Genomic DNA, 20,236 nt, shown 5'->3' with positions numbered 1-20,236 from the left:
GTGTGCCTATCAAAAGGCAATTTTGGTTTCAAAGAGCATAATCACTAGCAAATATACATGTTAGTGCCTGGTCATCCCCTGTAGCAGTATATTATTAGATAGGAATGTTTTACCATATCTACTACTACTACTACCTTGCAAAAGGTGTGAAACTTTAGATTTAAAAAAATACAATAATTCATGAGTTGAATAAGTTAGATATTGTATTATGCTATCCAGGTAAATACCATAAACGAATATCGAATTGTAAACTGTATTGGCACATATTGTACTTCACTCTTCACCAGTGCACCTTTTACTGTATTCACTCTTCATCGGTACACTTTTTCTTGTATTCACTCTTCACCATTGCACCTTTTCTTGTACTCGCTCTTCACCAGTGCACCTTTTTTTGTATTCTCTCTTCACTAGTGCACCTTTTCTTGTATTTGCTCTTCACCAGTGCACTTTTTCTTGTATACACTCTTCACCAGTGCACCTTTTCTTGTATTTGCTGTTCACTAGTGCACTTTTTCTGGTATACACTCTTCACCAGTGCACCTTTTCTTGTATTCGCTCTTCATCAGTGCACCTTTTCTTTTATTCACTCTTTCCCAGTGCACTTTTTCTTGTATTCACTCTTCACCAGTGCACCTTTTCTTGTATAATTAAATACTTAAATATATAAGTTTGCAGTTCCTTTGGTCTTTTATATCATATAAAACAAAGATTCTCACAGATTTATTCATGGTACAGAGAGAGGTCATGGCGCTAGAAAATATACCTTAATCCAGCATGTGGTAATATTGCACTCTGTAGGCCCTTTTTGCACTAACTTCCACTCTTTAAGAACTGCTGATCCTTTATCAGGACGGTCTAAAGAATATTTTTACAAAGTGTTTTAAATGTGCAAAAATTAGCGACCTCTTTAGGTCGTTCTTAAATGGGTTTTGCACCAAATTTGACACAAGAATTACTGATCCTCCATCAGGAGGCTCTAAGTTATATTTCCACAAACATTCATTGATGTACTCAGATTGTGATTTAAATGTGACTGTAGCGCCCTGTTTGAGCCCTTCTTAAATGCATTTTGGACCAATTGCACCATTTAAGAATGGCACATCTGTAATCACAGTGCCAAAATGAAACTTTTATCACAGGTTTGATTGATGTACTCCAAAATGCAATTTAAACTGGATTTGGTGGGCAGTTTAAGCTGCGCCCCCCTACTCAACGCACCAACGGCATAACTTAAGAATGGCCTTTCAGGAATCCCCATCACACTGGCTGATGACTTTAGCTAGCAAACCTTTTGTAAAAACTCAAGATGTAATACAAACCTCTGTGAGCTCCGGGACTAATACTGATCTAAACGGACCAGGTGGCTGACCTTCGTTACCACTGAGACTTCTCCCCCAACTTACCAAAATCAGATGATCGAAGTAAATCTTGAGAAATACCCTGGCTTCCTTATTGGAGACAGGTACCCTTGGAATCATTTTTGTTGTGTGGAAATTTTTTCCCTAGATTGATGGGATCCTATGAGAAGGATGACAGGAGTCTCTTCCTTCTTCGAGATGCACTTTCAGCCAGCAGTGGTTACGTCTCTGAAGTCACCGTTTCTCTCGGGTATGACAAGCCTGTAGCGGATTCCTTCAAATCCAACATCTTCTGGGGCACGAGCTCAGGGCAGGAGACAGACCTGAGAAGACGGTTGACAAACGAGAATCTCCGTGGGATCCTAGGAGAAGGATGACAGGAGTTTCTTCCTTCTTCGAGATGCACTTTCAGCCAACAGTGGTTACATCTCTAAAGCCTCCATTTCTCTCGGGTATGTCAAGCCTGTAGCGGATTCCTTCGAAGATAACCTCTTCTGGGGCACGATTTCAGATCGATCTCTACGAGCCCTGGGCAGGATACACCTAAGAAGAAGGTTCACAAACGGGAATCTCCGCCGAGGAGTTGACCGCCTCGGCTCTTCCCTGGGCTGGACGCTCCCTACAGATGTATCAAAAGAAAGGGCGTGGGGGACCATGCTGTACTAAGAAAAGAGAAGAAGCAGTTACACTAAATTTTTATACAGTTGATAATAATCATTTTGATTAAATATTTACGGAGGAGGAGCAGGAGTTTGCTTTACCAAATTTCAGTTTATCGGCCCCTGGTAAAGATAATAGGAAATTTGATATGGTAAAAAATCTAGCCCCACAGGCAAAAGCCTATTTATTGCTATTCTATAATCATCTTTGGATCAACATCTATTTCCAAAGGCAGGTAAACATGCAATAGTCATACCAATAGCTAAACCAGGAAAATATCCCAGTAACCCAAACAATTATAGACCAATTTCTCTGACCAGTTGTGTTTGCAAATTACTGGAAAAAATGGTAGATTATAGACTAAATTGATATTTACATTGTAACAGCCTTTTATCAGCCTCACAACTTGGCTCTCAATCAGAGCAATCTACATTGGAACTACGTAAAGATTTTGAACAAAAGAAAATTACAGTGGCCTTATTTTGTGACATACAGAAAGCATATGATACTACTTGGAGGAATTCATTACTAAAAGCCTTACATGACAGTGGTCTTCGAGGGCACTTACCTTTTTTATTAGAAATTTTATTCGTGGAAAATCATTCCAAACTTGCATAGAACGTTTATTCTGAAACGTACCACCTAGACTGTGGTGTACCACTGGGTAGTGTTTTAAGTGGGACTCTCTGCATTAGCAATTAATATTATTATTGCTCAATTGCTCCAAGGTGTACAAAGTAGCCTTTATTCATCAAACAACCTGTGTCTCTTACAAAGAATTTTAAACAACTCTTTTCGAAAAATAGAAATTTGGACTGCGTCTGTTGATTTCAGACATTTTGCAGAAAAAATCTTGAGTAATAATGCTCTATAAGAATAGTAGATGGAAGCAAAACCAAGAATTAAACCTCGCATTAGGCAACAATCAGATTCAATTCCAAGGTAAGGTAAATTTTTTTGGTCTAATATTTGATACTCATATCAATTGGAAAGCTCATGTATCTTACATCAAATCCAAAATTATCTAATATCTTACGGGATGCAAAATATCAACTTTACTTATGATCTATTGAGCATTAGTGTTATCTAGAATAGATTATGGTAGGCCATTATATGGATCAGGATCTGAAGCTACTCTGAAGTCTTTAGATCCAATATACACTCAAGGTCTAAGACTGTAGCGGAGCCTTTAGGTCTTCCCCAAATATCTTGGTGCTATGTGGAAGTCAGGAACCATCCTTGTCCCTACATTGAGATTTTGTAATTCTGTTTGGTGAATTAAAGATTCTGTCCACTAATTCTCCAACAAAGAAGCTATTCAACCTCAGTGATATATTCATAAACAATTATGAATCACCATCACCATTCTCAATAAGAGCAAATAGGTTATTACAATCTACAAACATGAGAATGAATATTATTCAACCATCTTTTTTTCCTATACCTAGGAGCTTAAAGAAAAAAAAATATATTTTTAACTTTATTATCTGTCAAAGAAATAAAATTATACTCTTAGTATAGAATTAATCCTTGAATAGTCTGTTTAAAATGAAGTTATACTAATAGTGAATAAGGTAAAAAAAAATATATACTGTAGAGAAATATAGAGTAAACAAATAGAAATATCTCAGAATTAGGTACTTCTTATGGTGATCTTTGCCAACTGAATGCTACTCTTAATTATCTGAATTTAGTCCTTTATTTTCGAAGTCAGTAGTAAGTGTCGGTTGCTATAAGTTAGTTTAAACAGTCAATTGAGTTGCATTTCTAGATTCATTTTCATATTGGAGAAATGTTAAATGTTAAATATTAAGATATTAAGATATTAAGACTGGAAAAAACAGCTTAAAAGTTAAAATGCATAAAGCACTGCATTTTGTGTTGAAGGGAGCATGTGAGGAACTCTTATGCTCTCTATAATATGTAATGCAAAACACTGTGAAACTAGTTTTTTCCAAAGCTTCAATGTCACTATGAATTACAGTACTTGGTTATTTTGTTTTTACAATTTACCGGCAAGTTGGTATTTTTTTATATTTCTGATGGATTTTTCAACAATTATGATTAATGTATGCTTATCTATTAATTTTGATGATTGATTCTTTTCTGTATTTGGAACTGGAGAAATAGATCAACAATATTTTTCACATAAAAAAGGAAATGCTTTTATATTTATACTAAAATTGTTTTTACTCATCTGACCAAGCTTACTTAGTATTATGACAGTATGTCTTCGATTCTCATTTTCTTAGCAGCATTTCTTGAAATAATATCTTAGCAAAATAATGCTGAATGCCCAACCAAGAAATAGCTTCTACCATATTATGTGCATCAGTCTCTCATTTAATTTTTTTAACTTCATTCAGATGACACTCTTACTTACTTGTTACCATCATTATTGTCAGTATTATACTCACACTTAGTTTATTGTTGGAATTTAATTAGCTTATTCACACAGTAAGTCAGTAGAGTTGTATTTCACAACAGTCAAGGAAAGAGAAACTTGAGATTTGCTTTTGAATTTTATGATGAAAGAGAAGCCTTGAATTGCATCCCAATAGGTTGAGTATTATGCATATTCCCTATTGGTGAGGCAACATGTAACTTAACACTTTGATCTCTGATATCAATTTATTTTCATTTATTACAAGATTGAGGAACATTGGAGTAACTTTTTTTTTTCTTTTCAGTTCCAAGAATAAAAGACAGAGAGAGGTTCGTAAAGTAGTAACATGCAGAAAATTGTTAAGTTCTCAAGAAAATGTGAAAAATCAAATTCAAAACCAATTAAAAACTTTAAAAACAAATGGGAAAAGAAAGAGGAGTCCCAAAAATAAAAAGAAAAGAATATGTGCAGAAATTTTGGCATTACAAGATAATGAAGTAAAGAAAATGGCTGAAACTAACATAAAAGTATATGTAGCTGTTGATGAAAAGAATGTAAATGTCATCAGTGAAGAATCTTCTTGTAGTAAAGAAACAAAGGCCATATCCAAAAAGCTCAAGATTTCACCGTTAGTCTTAAAACCTCCACCAAAAGAACTGAAGCTTACTAAAATGAAAGAACGAAAAAAGCATATGAAAAAAAATAAAGAGGTCAAAGAACAAAAGAAAAAGCTTGAAAAAAATACTGAAGTGTGTGAAGAATCAAAAGTTGTTGCTTCAAGGCCATCACGAAAAGCAGCTATGAAAGTAAGGAAGATGTTTCAAGAAATGTGTAGTAGTGAAGATTCAGATGTAAGTGAAATTGAGACAGTTCCCAGGAGCAGTATAAAAGACACTAATTCCAAAGCTTTTAAAGCTAAGGACAGGAAGTCTGAAAAGAAAGAAGTAGAGGATTTACCCAAAAAAGGTTGGTAAATATTTTTAGCTTATATTGCTGATTTGGGCTTGACTACCCAAGAATAGGATGAATTTGTAATATGTATGTGTTGATTATTCGATAAATTAGTTTAGCAAGCTAAGTGAGTAAAATTTGTAGATTCATATGGCTTATCTAAAGGATCCATTCTTAACCTTGATTTTAGTGCATCCCTTCTCTTATTTTTTCTCCTGGTTTTTGGAATGGGAAGAATTTATCAAATAATATAATTTTAGTTGCCTCATAATCTTACCTAATATAATTATTATGGATAACTGAATATACATTTCAAAATTTCGGAATCCCAATGTAGATCCACCTTTATTCACAAAAATATACATCTCATTTTGATTTCGTTTTCATACATAATAACATCAGATGATTATTTTTATGTAGTAGTTTACTCCAACACTATATACAAACCCTTGCTATGTATAGGGATTATCTTTTGCCGAAGCTGGAAGACTAGCCATAAAGAATTTTAAGCGAGATGGAACTACTCTACCGCTAGTTAGGGGGGGGGGGTTGCCGGCCACCCCGTTCACACACACCTATGTTGTTTCGTTTTTTTTTTTTTTTTTTTTTCCTTTGGCTCGGAAAGGGTAGACGTTCATCTCTCCTCTCAACTGTTTTAATGGCCTTTGATTTTTCTTTCTTTTTTTCTTTTGTTTCTATACAGTATATATATTTAAACATTCTTGTAATATTTATATATATATATATATATATATATATATAGATATATATATATATATATATATATATATATATATATATATATATATATATATATAGATATATATATATGGATATATATATATATATATATATATATATATATATATATATATATATATATAGATAGATAGATAGATAGATTATATATATATATAGATAGATAGATAGATAGATAGACATATAGATATATAGATATATAAATATATAGATATAAATATAGATACATATATATATGTATATATATATATATATATATATATGTATATATATATATATATATATATATATATATATATATATATATATATATATATATATATATAGATATATAGATATAGATATAGATATAGATATATATATATATATATATATATATAATATATATATATATATATATATATATATATATATATATATATATATATATATATATATATATATACATATCTATATATATAGATATAGATATATATATATATATATATATATATATATATATATATATATACATATATATATATATATATATATATATATATATATATATATATATATATATATATATGACATTCTCTTTTTCATTATAGTGTGAATGTTGCTGTTTTTCATATCAGCATACTGTGGCATTCTCAAGGGCAAAGAAACCTTCTCTTATGATCTCATCATCTTTGATGCTTGACAACTTGTAGACTGGTGACCTCCCTCTCTTCTCCGAGTGCAGCGACCCGGCTGCCTTAGCGGAATCGTCTTGTCTGAATACTCCTCTGTTCGGGATGTTGATGTCACTAGTTCCCTGTGAGTTCATCGGAGGGAAGACTGCTTGCGGCCTACCCAGAGCTGGACTTTGGTCCTGTTCCTCTTTGCTGACAACGCTGCTCTCCCTTATTATATGGGCAGCGGCAGATCCTGTGCCTCTCGGGGAACATCTTTCCTGCTCGCGAGTTAGGCTGTTCTTCGGACTGGTTCTTCTTTATCTAATTAAATTTTAAATTGTAAAAAATTGTTCGTTTAACTTTTCTTCTGCACTTTTGATGCCGCTCTCCTTCGTTTGGCAATGACAGCTGGTGAAGGGAGTGCTTAGCCTTTAGCTTGTTCCTGTGGCTCTAGGGGGAAACCTTTCCCATCCGCAGATTAGCTTGTTTTCCTGGGTAGGTGGGGGTTTCATTCTCTTTTTTGTTTTTCCTCACTGCTAGCATGCGGACGTAAGGAGTGTGAAGTCGGATGATTCTGCCAGTCTCCATCTTCTTTGCCTACAACTCTGGCAGTTCTGGACCTCTGGAGCAGTGGCTGTTTAGAACTCCTCAGAGTTTTACAGGGGGGAACCCAGAAACAAGCTTCGGCTTTGTTTCTCAGGCAACACTATGTCAACCTTCAATTTGAGCTAGGGCTTATTAAGGGGAGGTAGAGAGTGCTGCCCAGAGGTTCACCTTCAGGTGTGGGAATTTTTCGTTCCGAGGGAACGTCTCTCCACCAGCCACTGGTCGGCAATGTTCCTGGTTGCGGGGAAAATTGCTGACAGCGGCAGCAGAGGTTGGTCACGTTTTCCCGTCTGCAGGAGATACTTCCTTTACGTGTTCGGTCTTCCCTTTGGGGGATTCCTGCGGCTGGAATTGGATTCGTCCATTCCTGTCCATCAGCCTGACGTCGTTCTTCGGGTAACGTCTTCGCGGGAAACCCAGAGAATTAGCTTCAGCTTTGTTCTCAGACAGCACTCTATGTCAATCTTCAATTTGAGGTAGAGCTCATTGAGAGGATGCATACAGTGCTGCCTGGGTTTGCCTCCAGGTGTTGGAACTTTCCCTTTCAAGGGATAGGCCCTTCACCAACCTCTGTTCAGCAGTCTTCCTCCTTGCGGGGGAATTGAAGACCGGGGCAGCAGATATTGGTCGCCTTTTCCGTCCACGGGAGAGTCTTCCATCACCTGTTCTCTCTCTCCTTCAGGGGATTCTTCCAGTAGGAATTGGATTCGTCCATTTCCCGCTCTTCCTCTTCAGAAGCAGACCTACCCAAATCTCGTCTCTACAGCAAGATTCGTCTCACTCTGCAGACTCGTCACACCCAGCTGAGTCGTCTCGCCATCAGATTCACCTTGCTCAGCCCTGCTGCAGCTACACAGTCAATTCACAATCCCCCACAATCGTCCTTCTGCTTGCGACCACCGACGTTCGCCCGCTTGCGATCGTCTCTTGCCATTCGCCAGCTCGCCGTTTGCCAGCTCGTTATCGTCACTCGCCGTTCATCACCTCTGTTTGTCAACTTGCCAACTTGCCGTTCACTAGCCTATAATCATAACTCACAAGTGACTTTCGTTAGCTTGCCGATCGCCAGCTCGCCGTTCTTCAGCTTGTGATCATCACTAGCCAGTGCCGTTCAGCAGCTCTCCTTTTGCATGCTCGCTGTTCGTCTTTCGCTCACTCGTCAACTCACCGATCGCCAGCTTTCCATTTGCCAGATCGTCGATTTGCCAGTTGGCTGATCGCTAGCTTGCCAATTGCTAGCTCGTCGAACGCCGGCTCTTATTTTGCCAGCTCGCTGATTCACCAACGCGCCAGTTCCCCATCTCACTGTTCGCCAGCTCATGATTGTCATTCGCCGGCTCAGAATCGTCACCAGTCAACTCTCTTCTGTACCAGCAACTGCTTCTAGCACCTGGAGGTTTTTGTCTAGCTACTTTTCCTTCCGAGTTAAAGTTGTTTTCTGTGACAATCGGTTCTTGCTCATCAACCCTCATGAGGGAGACTAGCACACATTCTCTTCTTGGAACCTAACCCAACACTCTCCACCAACAGCCGGGGTAAAGTACAAGTGTTAACCTTCGTGCTTAATACCCCACTCACCTCCTGGAGCTTGGCGTTTTAACACAAGCAGGGTTTTTCGGTTCCCAATGTGTTCAACTCCTTCTTGGAGCTTCAGAGTCCACGTACACGTTTGGCAGGCTTCTTCATCAACTCTCCAGTCTTCGGCATGTTCGCGGACTTTCATCCCTCAGACCGTTTGTTTTCTTCGTTGCTCCACGACCTCCACTGGTACTTCTTTTCTACTATGGAGTAGCCTACTTGCCATGTACCTCAAGGACGAGGTTGCTGCTTCCGGCCGCTACCGCTTCCCTTGTGAGTCGAAGTCTTCATGGATAAGACCTTTGCTAGTTGTGCAGGCGCCCTCGCTTTTCACCGCCTTCTGGCAGCTAGAACATAATTCTACACAGCAGTTGCCAAAATAACGACTCCAGGCTACTATCCTCCACCACCTTCTAGTGGGTTGGAGTGAAGGGTGTGAGCATAATCCTTAAGGTTTACTGGCTTATCTTCTTTCCACAATTTCAAGAGTTTGTTGGATCTTCGACATGGTTCTTGGGGCCGATTCCTGGGATTTGCTCGTTGGCCCTTCATACCTGCTTCGGGAGACAGTGGGGTTATTCCCTTGATATAGAGGATTGAATTCAGCACTGTCTTATGCTTTGGCTATAACAACTTAACAATAATTGCTAGGATTCTTCCGGCCAGCGAAGATATGTAACAGGGGGTCCGGTTAGCCCTTGGATGAAGGAACTCCTGAGAACACCAGAGATTGCTGACATCTCTTCTTGCTCTCTGTCTCTGTCGGTCTATGCTCCCTCGGGTCTTTGTACAAGCATCTTCAGCCTCCATCCGCGGTATGCTTTTCCGGTGAGGCATGTACGACCAAGCCATATTTTTCAATCCTCGGACAATGATGCTCTTCTGCAGCCTGATTTTTCCTATTGGCTGGTGTTCTTTTCTAAAGAAAACTCCCTTTCTCATCCTCGAGTAAGGTTTTTCCAGTAGTTGATAACCCCTTCTATGAGTTTGGAGTAATCATTTTCATTTTGCCAAAGACAGAGAATCTGCAGTCCAGCTACAAGAGCAAACACTTCTGTCTCTTCCACCCACCTGTTGAGGTGTGAGGGCAATTCTCTCTTTTATCTTCATGATCGGAACATCGTCATCAGTTTGCAGTAGTTTTCTCGCAGAATGACAGGGTTAAAGGTGAAAGATGGCGATAGCACTTCCTAACTCAGGACGCACTTTCTACCAGCAGTGGTTACGTCTCATATGCTACCTTTTCACACTGGTTTGTCAAGCCCTTGCTGGTCTCCATCGAATCCAACCTCTTCAGGGGCAGCCAGATCCTAGGTGCTTCAGCGCGAGGGATCTTCTTTCTCTCTGGTTCCCTACGAGAACCGGAGAGGAGACAGGCCTGAGATAAAGGTTGACGGACGAATCTCATCCAAGGAGTTGACCTCCTCATTTCCCTTCCCCAGATTTGACACTCCCTTCAGAAAAGGGGTGGAACATCAAGCTGTTCCACTCGTCCTTAGGGCTCTGGTCAGAGCCGGAATGGTACCATCATTTAAATCTCTGAGATGCAATCTTCCTTTTTGCAGGAAGAATCGCTGACAGCGGCAACTGACTTTGGTCTCTTTTTCCCGTCCTCTATCAAGACTTGGTTCATTAGTGGGTCTCCCTGTCGGGAGATTCCTCCGGAGGGAATAGGACTTGTCCATTCCCTGCCATCGCTCTTCAGAGCAGCCTGCATCGTCAGCAGTCTCTCGCCATAAGACTCTGATTGCCCAGCAGACTTGTCTACATAAAGCATGAGCTAGCATGCTTACACAGGTTTTTCTATTAACATTGCCGGGAAGAGCCAGTGATAAGATAAAAATTTAAAGCCGTTACAGTTTTTGAGCCTGTATGAAACACGTCTGGTACACCATTTAATCACGTCCTTCAATATTTATTTACTTTTAAAAACATGAATGAGGAAACTCCATAGCGTAAGATAACCCTTGACATTTGGCTCCATATGATATCACAATACATTGAATAACATTATAATACTGTACAGTAGTGTTACCCAGGGTATGGCAATATAAATCCAGCTATCATGTGGATGGACAAATTAAATTTTTGTACGAAATATTTCTTATATAACCAAAATAAAAATTTTTGCAGAAATTTTTATTTTTCTTAATTATACAAACACTAGTCCTGTAATAAGTAAGACTTCGGAAAAGCTAGAAATGTGAATAAAATTTAAAGAGGTAGTTATAACTACTGATAGGTCCTGCTGGGGAAGCCCTACCCACCTGTCAGTCAGGAAGACTGCAGCACTTTTGATCTTGTGAGGTGATTCAGGCTGGAAGTGTAATTCACAGCCCTTTAATACCAAACTCAACCTTAGGAGAAGTCCTAACAAACCAATTTCTAGCTGGTTCAACTTTCCCTGTAATTTTCAGTGAACCAGGTCCTGTACTCGAGCAAATGTGATGACTCTTACCAACCTCCTAATTGTCTCATCATAGGGATGTTAAAAGCATTAGGTTAGGCCCATACCAAAAGTGTATGACACTCAACCTAGTCACAGAAAACCCTGTATCCCAATATAGGATATGTTGTCAAAATATATCTATTGCTATTCGTGAAAAAGGGTTCGAATGCTTTCTATATATTCTCCCCCTTTTCTGGGAGGATGAAGGAGATATCTCTTTACAGGTCATACCTGTAAAGATAGGTTACTTAACTGCATCTGATGACTGATCCAGCACATACAGCCATGACTGCTGTAACCACAAGAGAGGGAGAATAAAGAATAGGAGATCAGTCACTCCACCTTTTATTCTAGGCTCATGTTAAAACTGCTATCTCAGATGAGATGCTTCTTGCCCCATGAGGGAGGTAGGCGGGCCACACAATCTGTTAAGAAGTCACCACAGGACTAAGGGTAAAGGTATCCAATTGTGGATAAACACTACTTCAGCAAGTATAGGTTAAGGTTGTCTGATTTTTGCAAACTCCTGCCTTTAATACCCTGAGTCACTGACAAGTTTTTCGCATATGCTAACACAGACACGATACCACTAACTTCATGAACCATTGCTCGAGCTGGACCAACATTCCATTAACCGGTTGAGGGATAGGCTCATGTAATGGTCTTATAAAGTCAAAAAGGAACAGCATTCTTGGATATCCTTGTTTGATTCTGCTAGAGCTAAGAAAGAGATCTCTGAAGATTGTGCCGTAGTGCCCTCACAAGACAGAGAAGCAAATCCTTCTGATTGCTTTTACTTACTTTACTTTGATGGCTGCTGTCGTTTTACCTTGTTCGTTCAGAGTATTTATTGTTTCAGATTACGTATTGTTTACAAAGGATATTCTTCTGTTTTTTGGCGTAAAGTTTATTTCTATATATTCAAAGCTTGTTACACATTCTTTTCAACATTTTGAGATTTGAGTAACTTTTATGAATAAAGAGTCCGACACCCCCACCAGACCTACTTTCTCTCGCTATGTGAAAGAAGGCATGTGTCTGGGGGCATCATTTCAGTGATCTTTGCCTTGTCCAAGTTATTTAACCATGTTTCAGATAATGGTAGCATATCCAAATATTTCTCGTTTATCAATTCTCGAATTTGAACAGTCTCATTACCTACAGATTGTACATTTACATAGCCAGAGTTTATGACATCCCTAGTAACCATGATCAGTATTTTCCGCTAGTCTTTTCAATTCCTAGAATTTACTGTGTGGTCACTTGGTTTGTTTAACTTTATGCAGTTTATACACTTTTACATTTGTGAATTACACTCCCTGGTGGGATGTCTCCCTGAACATTTCCCACAAACTTTATTATCATTCTTGGACTTGCAATCTTTTTCAAAATGTCCATACCTTTGACAGTGGTAGCAGGTGATCACTTGGTACCTATCATGTATGTTATAGATACCCCATCGTAATGAAATGTTGTCCCCATTATCGTGAATAGCCCTCCGAACTTCAGGATCACATTTCAGTACATAGTGGGTCGTCCCCCCGAGGCATTTTTCTTCAGGACTACACTTATCTTCTCTTCTATATTTTGGATTTGATCCAGGCAGCGATGTCTTTGAATCAGAGCATTTACTACATCATCTTCATCATTGTATACATTGCATATCATTATTTTTGGTTTTAGTTTTCCTATTTTTCTCGTTTCAGTGTCGGTCACCAATGTCTGAATTTTGTTTGCCGCCTCTTCTCTGATCATGTAGTTTTCAAAGTTTACAACAACATTTCCTTTCGTAGTTGACCTCGTGTTAAGTATAGGAATGTCTTCAAGTGCTTGTTCAACCTCATGTTTTCTTTCAGTAATTTTAGTTGTTGTATTAGTTGATTTAATTATCAACAGATTTTTTTCCTTAACTTTGTCAGCAAATGTCGGTTTCTCCGGTTTTGGGTCTATCAATGTTTGAAGTGTTGCTTTAATTGATTCCATATTCATGGCAAGAATGTCAACTTTTTCAGTGAGGTCGGTGGTCTGGGTGGAATTTGCTGCGTCTGCGCTAAGGTCCGCAAGTTTGTTTTCCAAGTCATCTATTTTCGCATCTTGTTCATTCAGGGCCAGATCTCTCACGTTCACATCTTCCTTTAATTTTAATATTACTAAATTGTTTTATCTGGCTCTACGTACGCAGTGTGGGCATAACCAACCTAGGTTATTCCATTCATTATCAGTGATGGCTGTCACTAAACAGTATGTACACGTCTCTTATGGTAGAGTCTAATACAATCACATACTATCCATCTTTTCCATTCTCCCTCTGTGTTATTACATATGAAGCAGACATAGTTAGGAGCAGACATAGTGTACTGTTTCTTATCACTTAGGTTTCTCCATAAGACTAACTAATATCTTTTCATTGATATTGTAAGCGAGAAACACAAAGCTTAACATCTCTTGAAGAAAACAGATGGAAAACTCTTCAAACCTTGTATTGTGGAAGACTGCTTTTTAGGTCTTAGCCACAAACTCAGGATAAAAATTAAAGGAGACCATCTTCCATCCTTCAGAATGACCAGCGACATGCAAAATGACGTAAAACTTACCTAATCATATCATTGATGCTAAGGCTAGCAGAAAGTTAAATCTCTATCCAATACCCTTCTCGTATGGGGCATGGATAACAGATTTTAGAAAACGGGTCTCATCCCACTATAGGGTGGGTAAGACTGCTCTAAGTTACTCATCAGCATTCACAAATCCCACAAAGAGGAAAGATGTATATCCATTTTGAAGACCTGACTAAAGCCTGAGTGATATCCTTTCACCACTGAGACTGAGAGGTGCTTCCTTTGGTGAAGACAAGAAAATATGATATTAATTGCAGAGAATCTCCGATTGGAAATACAGTCAGGCATCTTCCTTTGCAACTTGAATGATTCACATGAGTGGAGCCACGAAACATTTCAAATAGTTTTTAATTCTTCGTAGAAATTCCCTGCGCCAACTCTGTTAGGATTACTGCACAGTGCAACGTTCTTGTTCTCCGCTTTTTATCTTTCTTTTTTTTACCTCTTCAATTATCACAATCACCAAGTCATAACCAGTGCGGAAAGTTAAACTCAATCTTGTAAGAACAGGAATGAAGCCAGGATTATCCACTCGAGAGATACATACAGCTGAGGGGGCTAGATAACAGAGACAGATGCGAATCTAAAGCATCCACGAATGCTTGGTGCCCTATGTTGGGTCAACTCATAGCCTAGCAACTCCCTGACCATTACCTACTGCAGTTAACGAACACAATAGGTAACCCACTGTACTGGAGTACTCTACATTCTTTTTACATGCTTTCTGTCATGGTATTTTGGTTCATATTACTTTTCAGTACAAGGTACAGCTTTTGTATTAGGTAACACGACTCATAACATGAAAGTCATCACCATACAATGCTATGTATGTATAGGTATAATAAAACTAAAAATTTAACGTAATTTGTATTTTTTCCAACACGGAGTATTTACCTCTAACTACTTTCTTAGGAGTATCTGGGATTTTCCTCCCAATCAACCAGAATTTTGTGTAGTTTCCCCTATCTCCGTTTTCTCTAGTGGGGTCCCTCTGTGGTGGATAGATACTCGCCCTGAGGCGACCCGGGTCAGCGTGCGAGAGCATGGTGCTAGATCTCGGTCGTCAGTAAGCTTCTGGTCGCGGCGTAGTTCACATCTCGCCACTCTCTCACATCCCGTCCGACCCTTTGTGTTACCGCGTGTTCTACCCATTCCCTTTTGCCCTTTCATTCACTTATCCCAGTGTTCTTGTGTTGCTTGGTGTTTTAGTGCTTCCTTATGGAATCTCAATGCCGTTGCCCCGGGCCTAAGGCCAGTTAGTCTTGTGGTGTGTGGCTGTCGAAGCCAGAGGTAGACCCGCATTCGTTGTGCTCCTCTTGCAGGGGTAGTGTTTGTTCCCCGTCTTCCACGTGTCCAGAGTATGCGTCCTGGCTAGAGATCCAGTGGGCTTTGTACGCCACCAAGAAGAAGAAGGCGCTTAAGAGGTCCCCTAAGAAGGCTGGCGCCACGTCGCCTTTGGAGTCACCTGCCGCTCCGTCGGAGAGGGGTTCTCTGTCACTTTCCCCTACCGAGAGTAGGGGACGAGGTAAGTCCGTTGCCGCTCCCCATGAGTCCGATGTAACTGATGTGGGGGCTGTTGTTGCTTCGCAGGCGTGCGGGGGGCTTGATGGGGGACGGGAGTGTGTTCGGGAGACGAGGTTCTGGTGCCCGCAGGACCCGTCTCGACCAAACACCCGGTGTGGGGGAAGGCGGGATTGGTTCCTTCCCCCGCATCATGGCAGTGCATTTCAGGTACTTCAGCGCCTGGGGGAGAAGTAGACAAAGAGAGGCAGCCTACAGGTTCGTCGGAACCCGACTCCATCGTCTGGACGCCGCCTAAGACGCCCTTCAGATCACCGATGCGCCAAGAAGAGGAGTTTGATGTTTGGTTCGCGTCTAGGAGGGCGCTGCGGACTCCCCCAGCGCTGTTGTCGATGCTCCCGCCTGACTTCATGCAGTCTTTCATGCCGGTGGAACAACGCCAAGACCCTACATCATCGTTGGAGGACTCAGAGGACTCAACTAGCTCTTCTTCCGTCTCTTCCTCCTCTTCCTCATCGTCTTCAGAGGACTCCGACCCCCGGGAGGCAAGAAGGAAACGGAAGAGGTCTCATAGGAGGAAGTCTTGCTCCCATTCAGGCCCTTCCAGGAAACATTCGAAGACCTCCAGGAGGAAGAGCAAGAAGAGTCACTCGCCCAGAGACAAGTGCTTTCGAGTGGCTTTCCCCCATAGCGGGTCGATCAGGGCCTCCGCCGCTCCAGTGTCTGCCGCGTTGACCTCTGGAGCCGCCCCTGCGCCTTTGCCACATGTGTCGTCCGCTTGATCCGCCCGTCGGTTGAAGCCGCTGACGCACGTCAACTTCGCCATGCCATTACCAGCCAAGTCACTGGCTCCATCCACCCAGCGGAGAGAGCCGCTGTTTCGGCCCGGTATCATGGCCTCCATCCCCGGTACCACAGCAGCTCTGACAAAGCGCCCTGGCCAACCGGCAGTTTACCGTGGACCCCATGCCCCACAGATCTCCCCGGGAGGAGGTAGACCCATGACGGCTACCTCCGTCTCGGCGGATCCACCCGTAGGGGAAGTATCCGCGCCGTTGGATCGGTAGGAAGTAGAGGACGTAGCCTCCCACATGGATCCATCCGTGCTTGTCGAGGCACCCGACGCGGAGGACCAGGTGGTGGAAGGCTTGATGGACGTCGGAGAGTTTAGGGGACGAGGTGTCGTTTTATAGGAAAGTCGTGGCCCTAATTAGACGTCATCACCGGCTGGACGAACCAAAACCGTCGATAGAGCAAGCTTGGCTCTCGGGTTTGAGAAGGATGGTGGATAACCCCGTCCAACAGAAGCCATCACTGACCCTCCCGTTGGCTGCGGACGTAAAGTTAGGGATGGATCACGTGTACAGGTACGTCACAGGGCAGGTAAACTCACTCAGAGCCCAAGAGTCCTTCAAGCTACTGCCGGGGTTAAGGACCCAGAAAAGGTTTTATGTCCCTGACGGACGGCACTCAGGACTCCGCACGGTGGAAGCGGCGATATCCACCCTCAACCAGGGAAGCTCAGAAGACAGATCCTCCTCTGCCCCAGTGTGCTTTTCGCCAGCCGAGGCTTCCATGATGGAAGATACGGCTCTGGATATCGTGAACGTGACATCGTGGTTAGACTGGTGGGCATGCACCTTGGTTGGCTTTCAGCTATCCCATGACCTGACGGTACCCGAAAACCAGACTCTGCTCCAAGAACTGATCTGCTCCGGGAGGAAGGCCATGAAGTTCCTCACCTTCCAGTCCCTCACACAGACGGCGAACTGGATCTTGCAGAGGAGAGACACGGTCCTCAACAAGTTGGTCCGTAAGCTCCCCGAACGAGAGGCGAAATGCCTAAGGAACTCGCTGGTGTGGGGTGACTCCGTCTTCCCCCTGAAAGCTGTGGAAGAAGCTATGGAGAGGGTCCAGAAGCTCAAGGAGACAGGGGATCCCAGGCCCCCTACAGCAAGACGTCCCACTCATAGAAGGGTTGCGCCGGACGGCCCCCACCCTTCTACAGCACAGTCTAGAAGAGACTCCCCTTCTTCGTCCTGGCGTCAACCGTCGCAGCCCCCCCGTAGGGGAAGTACTACTCCGCAGGCGTCCTTTAGACCGAATTACTCCGGCCCAGGGAGAGGCCGTTCTAGCTGTGCCTCCAGGAGGAGGTAGGAAGAGAGGCCCCCTACTCCTGCCGAAGCCTCAGGTAGGGGGATGCCTCAAACGTTTTTGGCAAGCATGGCGGGATAATGGGGCGGATCCGTGGTCCGTGGCAGTCCTGAGGGAAGGATACAGAGTTCCCTTCCTGGCGGAGCCGCCCCTTCTGATCCCTGATCAACGAGCAGAATGGCTGGCACCCAAGGACCCCTTGAAGAATTCAGCACTACAAGAGGAGGTGTCAGCCATGCTGAACAAGGGAGTGCTAGAACTAGTCAAGGACCAGTCCCCAGGTTTCTACAGCAGGTTCTTCCTGGTGGAGAAGGCGACAGGGGGTTGGAAGCCGGTCATCGACATCTCGGCCCTCAACAAGTTCATAAGCAAGACGGACTTCAAGATGGACACACCGAAGTCAGTGCTGGCAGCCTTGAGAGAAGGGGATTTCATGATGTCCCTGGACCTCAAGGACGCATACTTTCAGATCCCTGTCCACCCCTCCAGCAAGAAGTTCCTCAGGGTGAAGTGGGGTTCCCAGTCTCTGCAGTTCAGGACCCTATGCTTCGGCCTGTCGACAGCCCCGCAGGTCTTCACGAGGGTCTTCACCACAGTGTCAGTATGGGCACACGAGCAGGGGATCCACCTGATCCGCTACCTAGACGACTGGTTGCTACTTTCAGCCTCAGAGGCAGTACTGAAGGAGCAAGGTGCGAAACTGTTACGGTTCTGCAGGGACTTTGGGGATCACCATCAACATGGAAAAATCACAGTTGGTTCCCTCCACCAGGATGACATACCTGGGGATGGTCCTGGACTCCAAATTGGGGAAAGCCTTCTCCTCCGCAGAGAGGCTCGAGAAGCTAGATCAGGTACTCCTCCCCTTTCTATCGGACACACCAAGGAGAGCCGCGGACTGGCAGAGACTAGTGGGCCACCTGGTATCATTGGAGAAGCTGGTCCCTCGGGGAAGACTCAATTTAAAAATGGTTCAGTGGAACCTAAAGGAACTCTGGTCCCCGGGAGAATCTCCTCACAAGATGATCAACATATCACTGGAGACAAGAGAGACCTTGAGGTGGTGGTCCAACAGGTCAAACATCCTGAAAGGGATGCCATTCGCGACCGCCCCTCCAGAGATGTTGCTGTTTACAGACGTGTCGAAGGAGGGGTGGGGAGCTCATCTCCTCGAAGAAACAGCGAAGGGAAAGTGGTCCCCCGAGGAGAGGACCTTACACATAAATGTACTCGAACTGCTAGCTGTCCAGAGAGCATGCATAAAGTTTGCTCACCGTCTCCGAGGGAACACGGTGGCACTCATGTGCGACAACGCCACCGTGGTAGGCTACGTGAAGAAACAAGGAGGACTAAAATCAAGGGAGTTGTGCGACCTCACATCAAGGATCCTAGAATGGGCCGAGAAAGAACACTTCGAGTTAACAACCAGATTCATTCCAGGGAAAAAGAACGTCGCGGCCGACGGCCTCAGCAGGGTAGGTCAAGTAGTGGGGTCAGAATGGTCCCTACCCCCAAAGGTGGCCCAGACAATTATCCAAAAGTGGGTGTCGCCGGTGATGGACCTGTTCGCCACGAGGCTCAATGCCCAGCTCCCCGTGTTCTGTTCTCCAGTGCCAGACCCAGCAGCAGCGTTCGAGGACGCCTTCCAGCACCCATGGGACGGTCTCGACGTGTACACCTTTCCACCCTTCGGAACCCTCAGACAAGTCCTCAACAGAGTCAGACGGTCAAAGAACTTGCAGATGACTTTGGTAGTGCCCTGGTGGCCAGAGAGAGAGTGGTTCGCAGGCCTAAAGGAGTTAGCGGTCCTCCCACCGTGGCCATTGCCGGACAGAGAAGACCTTCTCCGTCAGCCCCACTTCGAGAAGTTTCACGAAAACCCTCCGCCCCTTCGCCTACACGCGTGGAGGTTATCGAGCGTCTTCTGAGAAAGGAAGGATACTCGTCAAAGACCGCCGCGAGGATGACTGGTTATCTGAGTAAATCCTCAGTCATGGTCTACCAGGTGAAATTGGCCACATTCACAAAGTGGTGCGCCTCCCAGAACCTGAGACCGTTGGATGCTTCTATTCACAAGGTAGTAGACTTCCTGGTTCACCTGAGAGACAACCTAGGGGTGTGTATCCCAGCTATCAAGGGAGTTAGAGCCACGTTGGGTCAGGTCTTCCTCCTCAAGGGACTCGATCTAGGAGCCTCTCAGCAGATCTCAATGCTCATAAGGAGTTTTGAGCAATCATGTTCTCCCCGCTCCTCTAGAGTACCGTAATGGGATGTAGCCAGAGTCCTTAAGGCCCTATCTAAGCCACCCTTCGAACTGCTCAGAAACATTCATGACAAAGACCTTACCCTTAAGACGGTCTTCCTCCTGGCCTTGGCCTCCGCTAAACGAATCAGTGAGCTCCACGGGTTGTCGTATGAGGTCTCACACTCGAAGGGTTGGAAGGACCTAAGTTTTAAGTTTCTGCCTGACTTTGTGGGCAAGACGCAAAATCCTGCTTCCTGCGACCCCAAGTTCGAGGGGTTTTCGGTCCCAGCAATTC

At 43.0% G+C, this 20,236-nt stretch overlaps 1 protein-coding gene across 2 annotated transcripts in view; it reads left to right on the top strand.

The window, feature by feature from the left end:
- LOC137652318 (ATPase family AAA domain-containing protein 5-like) overlaps positions 1-20,236 on the top strand; it is a 334,913-nt gene that overhangs the window by 123,596 nt on the left and 191,081 nt on the right. For both annotated transcript variants that reach the window (XM_068385648.1, XM_068385649.1), the window contains exon 7: positions 4,709-5,370. In XM_068385648.1, the coding sequence (XP_068241749.1) occupies positions 4,709-5,370 (662 nt within the window). The remainder of the gene's footprint in view (positions 1-4,708; positions 5,371-20,236) is intronic.

The sequence above is a fragment of the Palaemon carinicauda genome, chromosome 13 (assembly GCF_036898095.1).
Source record: "Palaemon carinicauda isolate YSFRI2023 chromosome 13, ASM3689809v2, whole genome shotgun sequence".
NCBI lineage: Eukaryota > Metazoa > Arthropoda > Malacostraca > Decapoda > Palaemonidae > Palaemon > Palaemon carinicauda.
This window is presented reverse-complemented; position numbering and strand designations above follow the sequence as displayed.